The 10105-nt window shown below is 36.1% G+C and overlaps 1 protein-coding gene across 1 annotated transcript; it reads right to left on the minus strand.

Annotated features, from left to right (window-relative positions):
• Nucleotides 1-2223: 2223 nt before the first annotated feature.
• Nucleotides 2224-6429, minus strand: LOC106058638 (probable glutathione S-transferase 7). Its single transcript, XM_013216096.2, has 2 exons — nucleotides 6273-6429; nucleotides 2224-3077 (listed from the first exon to the last, which is right to left on the minus strand). The coding sequence occupies exon 2, from the start codon at nucleotides 3064-3066 to the stop codon at nucleotides 2455-2457; it is 612 nt and encodes a 203-aa protein (XP_013071550.2). The 5' UTR covers nucleotides 3067-3077; nucleotides 6273-6429; the 3' UTR covers nucleotides 2224-2454.
• Between the last annotated feature and the right edge of the window lie 3676 nt (nucleotides 6430-10105).

Consider the following 10105-nt stretch of genomic DNA (forward strand, 5'->3'; position numbering starts at 1 on the left):
GAATTCTTGCTATGTTTGCAAGCACTGATCTCTGCGAGCAGTTTTTATTTCCATCATGAAAGCTACAAAAACACCTCACCGTTGGAGAATATCTGATCACTATGTGTCATCAGTGATGAAAGTGTCAGTGGCAAACAAACTTGAACTTGACATTAATAAACTTGTATCCCAGAAAAGATGTCAAGCATCAGGACAAAAAAAAATAATGCGTAATCAAAGTAATTTGTAATTAGCAAATAGTGCTCCAAATTTAGCTAAGGGACAGGTATGATATTAATTATTGTAATCTATTGTATTGTTTCTAATTTACATAAAACTAGAAGGCTGTTTTGCAACTGATTTTTTATGCGGCCCCTCAGCAGTGGCGTAGCATCCATGGTGTGAAGGGGTTCAATGAACCCGGGCCAACGACCATTAGGAGTCACTGCGCCTGTGCCCATGACTCTTGACTAGTTGAGAACTTTGGGGTGACACCAAAGTGAAAAAATAAATGCCCTTTTGTAAAAACCGATAAAAAATAGAATTTAAAAAGATCCCTCAAAATATCCTGAGCTTTGTCCCAGACTTCATATAAACTTAAAAAGCAGTGTTTTAAGCTTTAATGTAAGGATTTGCTTTCCATCAGGTTTTGTGAATTGTAATGGTGACTAGCCCTAGTCGTGCGTTTGAGGTGACAATCGTCTCCATATCGTCCCATTCGTTTTTTTTTGTTCTTGTCTGTTTCTAGTTATACACTTATGGGTAGTACAGGAATGGTGGGGGATTGAGAGAGTTTGGTTAAGAAGTATGGATAGTCCCGAGTGTCACTAATTAAAATTTCGATACAGCTGCAAATTATTCAATTTTTTTAAAGCTTAATATGTTTTTTTATTTGATTTGTATTTAAAGTATTGTGAAGTCATCTTTATGAAATAGAGCAGGTAATATAGTTTCTGAATTACCAAACTAAGACTGACATCTTTTCAGTCTCTGGTGATTCTAACAAAAATTCAGGATCTCTTGGTGTCTTGCTAAAATACTGGTACTTTAGGACATCCATTCTGTACCATTTGTCTCTTTCATTAGTGGCAGAACTCAAGACAAATAAAAAGTTGATATCAGATTCGTGTTATTTTTTTTTCTTGATACTGCTAGTGATCTCCGATGACGGAACATCCAAAGAAAAAGAAATTAGATAGCCATTTCTAGGTTTTCATATTTGTTAGAATCAGACGTCAGCAGAATTTGCTGAACAAATGCTCCAATTTTTAAAAATCCCCATTTATCCTTAACTAAACTGCAAGGCTTAAGCTATGATGGTGCTTAAAACATGACTGGATACTACAATGGCATTTGGGCATTGTTTCAACAGAAGAAGCCGCTCGCGCATTTAGAAATAGATGCACTAATTTCTTACTTTGCTAGATAAAAGGGCAGAAAAATGTTAGTCAATAAATATTCAATCTATTTACTGTTAAATAACGGACGTAGAACTAGATACTAGTTTGTATCAATGCTTCAAAGTTTTACACCTAGAAGTGTTTTAGGAATGTCATTGTGTAGAATGGAAACTAGAACTCATAAAACTTTTTTTTTATATATATTTGAAACTCTGTGTACTCGTCTCATTCTGTTTACAATTGTACAAACATTGACTTTTTATTCGTGTTGGAGCCTTATAATAAGATTATTAAATAGCTACTCTACTTGCAAAAATGATTGCATTGGAATGTCTTTTGGTCAATGTACCGATACATTCAGATTACTCAATTGTATTTGTCTTATTGGGGGAGGGGCCCACCAATATATTTTTGAACCCGGGTCCACGGGTATCTTGCTACGCCACTGCCCCTTAGGTCATATTAAGTATTTTTTGTGGCCCATAAACCGTAATGAGTTTGACATGCCTGACTTACATCATCTACTCTATAGACCACAAGGTCTGAAAAGGAACTTTACTTTTTACTACGTCAACTCGGGGAAAAACTGTAAATTTGTGAACACTAGGGCAGGAATGACCACAGTCAGTGATACATGTGGAACACGCAGAGCAGATCTTTAAATTTATGTAGAGAAAAATGTGGTGCTAGCAGAGTACAAGCCGTTAATTAGAGAATCAATCAGACATTGTTTTAAAGGCTATATATACACCAAACAGTTCACTATTTATAGATTGGCCGCCATGAATGAAAATCACACATAAGGAATCTAGACAGATATGTAATAAAAATACGCTGCAGATAATAATTTGGTACATATCATATTTAATACTCTCTATCTGGATTAGACTCACAGCTCACTAAAACCACAAGCTACTAAAGGAATTAACTTTGTAATAAATTTTATTGCAACTTTTCTTTTACGAGAAAAAAACAAATTCATATTCAACCACCACAGGCATTCACTTCAACATATGACGCTAAGAACACATAACAACATAATTAATATGTAATAGTTTGTCCACCATAAAACATCCTATTGCTTTCTGTCTGATACGTATTTCTTGATTCTCTCATTGTCACCGACGGTGTCCACTACTTTTTTCACAAGAGGGAAATTGTCGATGGCTTCAAAAGCGACCTTCATGAAGCCGGTAGCAAGGTCGTAGATAATGATGTCCGCCAGGGTGATGTCGTTCCCGACGAAGAACCCTGTGCCGTTCTCTTTCAGCAGCGACTCGAAGAAGCCCAGGAATTTGGGGCCTACCTCTGTTTTGACCTCCGTCACGATAGCTTCTTTTTTGACCGGATCGCTCTCGCGGAAGGATCTGGCATAGGACTGGATCAGATCTTCAGCAAGCTGAGCCACGGTGTCGATGGTGAGAGCGTCCCAGTTGTCTTTCCCATACAGCTTGAACTCCCGGGCGAGGAAGGCGGCTAGAGCGATGGACTGCGCCTTTTTCTTGCCGTCAATCTCCAGCACAGGGACCTGGCCAAAGGGGGTTGTGGGCTTGACCTCTGGCCACTTTTCCCTGGCCAGCCTGACGTCCTCAAATTCTTTGCCTGCATATGTTAAAATGAGTCTGAGCACTTCGGCGCGACCGTTGAGATCAAAGTAAATGACTTTAATGCTTTTAGCGTCGGCCATTTTGTCTGTACCTGAAACCATACAGAAATATTTTTACAATAGTGTCACTATTAGAAATTTAAAAATAAAAGAATACAATAAAACAACAACTATAAAGCCAAAAGCAATTGATTCAATGCTATTTTTTTTCGGTGTCATTCCAATAATCGTAAGTGTTTTATTAAAGGTAGGGAAGCTAACAAACATCTCGGCTTATCTTATAATTCTGTTTCTTTCAGATACTTTCACACTACCGGTACCAAAGAACTAGTGAAGGTCTGCCAATGATCCTAATTTTTAATTTGCTACTCGGTTTGCAATATTTAATATTATCTATAATTTTTACGCAAAACTTTATATTTTACTTATATTATTATTTGTTAGCTAAATTTAAAAGAAATTCCAATATGTCTTCCCAATAAAACTGCTGGTACGATTTAGCTGAAATGTATAAAAAAATGTATACAAGAAATCAACAATTTTGGAGACGGTAATTTATTTTTTTTTAAATAAAAGAGTTTGTTTATATTTATTATATATAATTTGCAATATGTGTAATCTGAACAATTCCGACTTTAGACTTAAAATGGCACTAAATTATTTGAGATTTGGGGCCCTTTATAAATTCAGAGATATATGACAGTACAGGTAAATGCGACCCTGGATAGTCACATTGCAGGTACAAAAAAAAAAAGTAATAATCCACACACAACTCATGATAGTCCGTAAGATAAAAGTGAATTTCTAGTGGACCATTGGTCCAATCTAGTTTTGCTTGTGGTCTATTCCTTTGGCACTAATCATACGCGGAAATAAACCTGCAGTTATTTGTGTTTAAGCCTCGTAAAGATAGTTTCTCAATGGTAAGTATTGACTGGTGCCGCCACTGATATAAATTGACTTAATACAGAATTTGTACTAATGTGGATCTCTAGGTACATCTGGTGCTAATTCTTACAAAGCTTATATCAGCTCACTGTATGTGTCTGGGTGGATTCTGTTTAGACCTTGAATGTGCCAGTGAGGTCGGATGTGACTATCCCCTCAATCCCCTGGGCTGATATAACAACGGTGCATAATGTTAGAGAAGTTAATCTTTCATAGTCGCTCAATCTCCAAGCTAAATTTTTCATACTTTGTTCAATTTGCATTTTTTTTCCAATAAAGATTAAAATCGATTAAAATCCACCGTCTTGTCAGTTAAAATGGGTTTATCACAGTATATTTTGTAATTGGGTATTATTATTATTATTGGGATTATCTATCATTAGCTAACAGTCTCTACCTGTCACCGCCAAGATGGAGATTAGCCAAAGGGAAACAAGCTCCCTAGAGCTCCTCAACAATGTTTACTTGGGGATTTCTCTCATGGTGTGGCAGCAATACTGCCTTCTGATAGTATCAAAAATCTTCATAGGTTTTCAGGACCCCGAAGATTTTTGGTTGAGGTCTCTAGTCACCACCACTTCGGCTGAGATATATTGCTGTTTGAAATAACTACCATTTTCCCTTATCTTTAAAAGTAAACTCCGATGGTTTTGACAATTTTTTGATATAATATGTGTTTTGATTTACAGATAATGAATATATTATTCTTTTTAAAAAAAATTGCAATAATAACTTAGTAATTGATGTTTTTCTGATGTAATATTTTGCGCATCCAAAACGATCAGATTTTCACCGGGTTTCTATGTGACGTCACACTTACCTATTAATTAAATCTATTGACTTATTGTATAACGGGAGACCATACAGTAAAGTTTACATTCTCGCAAAAGAAAAATATCTTCGTCTATGCAGTTAGATCTAGATCTTGAAGGCCTAAACAAAGACAAAAATGCGTGTTGAAAGTAGATTTATATGCTTGACTAACCACGGCAGTGTGTATTTTCTCACCTGACCACTCAACACACACAAACGCTCTCGCTTGGTTGTCTTGTCATGACCGACTACACGTAGTCTAGACTAGCTTTACACTGACCAGTTTGTTAGAATCAGTCAGACACACGATCTATTTACTTTTTAGGACAGGGAGGGGCTTAGATGAAAATGTTACTTTTTTTCACGAGTTGGTTATTCTAATGCTTTTAGATATGTCTGTCTGTCTCTCTCTCTCTATATATATATATATATAACTGTACCATAGCTCTGGACTAGGCCGTCACTATGCCTAACAGCTACTGTAAGAATGAAGCGATACGATTGGTCAAATCTAGTTTCTCTTTCAGTATTGTTGAGGGAAGTGTCGTTTGACTGAGCTAAAAACAAAATCTCAAAGAACCCCGTATTTTTTTTTTAGATGTCAAAAATTTACTGACTAATTTATTTAATATAAATGTTTCTAAGCATTTAAATAGAAAATGGTAAAATGTTTACTATTACAACTTTTCACGCAAAATTTAAATGTCTATAACTCAAATTTGAAAAACCATCGTAGTTTCCCTTTAAGTTCGATTTTCATTTGTCTTTTCTTCATAGTTGTACCGCTAGGTCAATAACTACAATGATAGAAGATTTTTTTCTAACTGGTCAATAAAAAGTAGACAGATGTAGTTCAGTTAGAATGTACTATCTTGTCTACGATCTAGACTACTGTCTTGACTGTTAATTAATACAGGCCTAAGGAGAATATTGGTAGACTCTAGTTGTATGCTATATCAGCTACTTATACTGTGTGCATTTGTACTTTAAATGAATCATGACATTCTGATGATAATGTTCTTTGATTATAATAATAATAATTAGGCTTGTCTTCGAGTCCGAAGATTAATGAAGAATGCAGTATTTCCCGTGGCTACGCAGCCTCAGCTGTGACCTACATATTTTGCCACATCCAGGGCAAGCATAACCATTGTCCGCTGTTCTTCAATAGAAAGTAACTAGAATGTCAGAAGAAAGATGTGAAGAAACATCTTGTTGCTAAGCCACATCAAAAAATCAAAGTGTCTGCTATAAATTACGTCACATCCTGGATACACTAGTTCACACACACACACACACACAATATGTCACAAAATACTACACAATCTAGATCTACAACGCATTTCTAAATACATGGTAAATGCAAACTGTGTGTAATCAAGATAAATCGATAATGCAAAATGCAAATAGAGGTCTAGATCTAGATCTTTCTCCAAGCAAGACATAAACTCCTATGAATAAAATCTTATTTAAAAGGCTAAGATTATTGTTTTATAAAAACACATTAAAGAGAATTCTATACTTACAATTATTGTCCTGCGTCTGAAAGAAACAACTAGATCTAGATCACTATCGTGTAGTCTAGCTGGCGTGTACGCTCTGAGGTCACAACAAGCGATAAAAAAGTGTAACCAGTTTATTCTGGTCTGGAAGATATCAGCTGTTTTTATACGGCCGTGAAGGCGATGACGAAGCATAAAGTAGGATGTACTAAAGAGCAGACAGATTTTTTTTCCTTCACAAATCATTCATGCCTGCGGTGGAAAATAATTCGAGAATGTACCAACCAGTTTGAATAATAGTCATCCTCTTATTCGAGTTGTTCGCTCAATAGCTTTGTCTAACAACGACATAGTTTGACTATTTTAAGTCTCTAATGTATGAATGACTAGTTATCAGGGCCGGCTTTAAGCATAGTCAAAGTAGCCATCCATCTGGGGCATCCAATTACTATAGTCTGATGTTTGAGTCAAATATAGTAGAGCAGAGAGCACTATGACTCTATATCCATTAATCACACTGTCACTAGTACGGACATTTAAGTTATTAGTCTATTTTGATATAGACGGGCAGGTTTTTAATAAATTGCATAATTTAAATTTTTCCTTTTTTTTTTTAAATTTATCTGGGGTCACGAAATTGACTTCGCCTAGGTCCTCCAATTATCGCCCTGACTAGATTAATTCATTTCCTTTAGGACGTAATTACCTTCTCTTTTAATGGAACGTCTGTAATTTATAAGATAAGGTTTTAAGATGTAAAAATTATTTTCATCTATGTTCATTAGGCTCACATTCATTATGTCGTTATTGCTTTTTTTTATTATTATTAATATCTGTAGCTTTAAATGTATTCCATTTAAAAAAAAACGTGCGAATAAAGGAGTTGCGATTAAAAGATAACTTTTGTTACACTTATTGAACTCCTACTATTCCACATCACACCATTCACATCTGAGCTCGCAGACCTAGCTAGATATCTAGTAAATAGTACATGTCTTTGATCAATAGGAACCTCGAGCGAAGTATTCTGCACATGCATACAGTTTGATACATGGGCGTAGACTTGCGTAGGACTACTCTGATAAGTGTCACTGTTGTGTGATTGTAGAACCTTTTTTTTCTTTTTTTTTTAACAAAGCTTCTATCAGCTCAATCTGTCTGTCTGTCTGTCTGTCTGGTACACATGTTGAACACATTATTTCTCCCATTTTCCAGTCTCGGATCAAGTTGAAACTTTGCACAATTAGTCATTGCTCCTAACGAGACATAATCCATCAAAAAATTAACCTATTAGTTAATTAAATAGTGGTCATTAATTAATTTTGTTTGATATCGAAAGAAATAAAGAAATATTACAGTATTGAGATATACGGTTGTTAATGTGGAATTCTTCCCCTCAGATGTTGCCGTTAAAACATGATAATATGATCTCGCATGGATAATTTGCTCGACCTGGAACATACTCACGACAGTCACTTAGAGACATCCAGTCAGAGATTATTAATTGTATACGAACTCGATGGGGGGGAACTGTAAATTTGCGAACACTAGGGCAGGAATTAACTACAGTCAAGGATACCGATGAAACATGCAGCCGATCTTTAAATGTATGTAGAGAGAAATGTGGTGCTAGCAGAGTCTGGGTGACAAGGCGTTAATTAGAGAATAAATCAGACATTGTTTTAATGACTATAAAGAAAATAGTTGGAGCTGAAGGGGAAACGACTCAAACACAGTTGCTGGACCAAACTAATGTTATAGAGGTCGATGTTGTTTACGACTGAACATAATGGTTGCATATAATCAGTGACAAATCAATGTTACTCTTAAGACACGGGGCAAGACGAAACTATTAGTCTTTCCTTGTAATGTACCATTTTTTACATTTACATTCACCTATCCCTTAGTCTGTTGAAGCGTAGGGGCACTATGCAAGATTTGTCCACCATCTCTCTCCATTCCTCTCTGTCTTTTGCCTTAGATATAACCTCTTTCAATGGGAGGCCCGGTCCATTCTTTTATGCTGTCTTCCCATCGCTTTCTCTGTCTGCCTCTTCTTTTTTTTTCCTGGTACTGTTCCATGAAGGAAGGTCTTTGCGAGCCCCGAAGACCTTGTAATATTTTTAGCTTGCGTTTTTTTTCACGATAGTTAGCAGGTCATCGTGGGGTCCAATCTTATCTCATAAAATACAGACGTTACTTCAAAAAAGATGATTACGATGATTACAATCGCTGTAGTAACCCTGTCTCTAATCTTTTTGTTTGTGAAGCGCCTTTAAATGTGATACCTAGGATCCTTCTGTAGCATCAGAATTCCATTGCTAGGATCCTCTTCTCTAGCTCTGCAGTAATGCACCATAAAAAGTTCAGAGTTGTAGATTGTACACTCGTCTCTGTTTTGTTAACTTATATAGATGACGGTCAGAGACGGTACATCTACTATTCTATACGGTGTCCACCATTATTTGCTATACCAAAGTATCACAACAGAACAGTACCGACTGTGACGTTGGGCTCCAGACGAGAGAGTCCTGTGTGGCCTGCTATTTGCAGCCAAGGCTGCCAATCATCAATGAGTCTGTACTTATGCTCTCCTAGCCATATGATCTTTTGATACTATTTATTATTATTACATATTGTACATATTACACGTTTACACGGTCATACTACGTAAAAATAAACAACATTATTATTTTCATAACCTTAATGTTGGCGTTTAACAAAATTCAAGTACACATTTGTGTCCAGCGAGTATAATTTTGTTAATAATTAGTCATTGTTGTCTTCAACACTTCCTTGTCATCTTTAATAACGGCTTTACGCGCTAGTTAGCCAATGACACGAGCTCCAGCTGGAATAACCTGTCCTGTGTGCAGCCAGGCATTCCGTCTTTACTTTCCCCAACGAAAGTCAGGTACCTATTAGAGTTGGGTGGACTCAGGGGCGCCCTAAAAATCCCGAAATTCAAAATCCCAGTCTTCCCGAGATTTAAACCCGGGACTCCAGGTTCGGAAACCAAACACTTAACCACTCAGCCACCGCACCCCTGACGTTACTGATTAATAGTTATACAAAATGTTTTGCATAAATGTTTTTTTTTAATCATTATTTTACAGAAAATGAATATTTAAACGGTTTCTGTGATTGACCCCAAAACTTATTCAGTTGGTCTTTAATTTGATTGATTGCCTCCCTTTGCCCTTTGTCAGCTTTGTCCGGGATTTTCATACATGGCGGAATAAAAAAAAATTGCTAGCTTTTTGGTGTATCCGGCGTACAGACTAAAGGAAAAGTTGATAAGGTTTTTTTAAAGGTCATAGGTCGAACTTTGCCCACTTCTTAACACCTCAGAATTAAATGTTATAAGCTCTTCCGTTAGTAGCACAAAAATAATTTAACTCTCCGTAACTATTTATCTCGTTTCGATAGTATTATTCGTTTCCCTCATTTGTATTTCACTATCCTGTTATGATTAAACTTTGATAACTTTTTTGTTTGTTATCAGAAAATGTTAGACTTGGTATTGAATTATAGGAGCAGGCATGCTCTTTTTACACAGCACAAATTCAAGTTTATAAATCAAAAAATAAATTTAGTTTAATAGAAGTCAAATCAACGTTGGCAGCGTCAATTAGGAGAGAAAGAGTTAAATATCGGTATAGAGTTAGAGGAAGTATTCGACTTCCCTCTTTGACTTATACGTATGTATATAAAGATAAATTGGCAATTAACTAGGGGCAATAAAGTAGAATCTAGGTGAAGTTTACTTTTACTTTTATTATGTTGGCCTCCTTCAGTTGTAGGACGACTATGGTTCACCTCGAACACTTTTTCATGTGCTGTGGAGCCCTATTTTG

This window comes from Biomphalaria glabrata, chromosome 10 (assembly GCF_947242115.1).
Source record: "Biomphalaria glabrata chromosome 10, xgBioGlab47.1, whole genome shotgun sequence".
Taxonomy (NCBI): domain Eukaryota; kingdom Metazoa; phylum Mollusca; class Gastropoda; family Planorbidae; genus Biomphalaria; species Biomphalaria glabrata.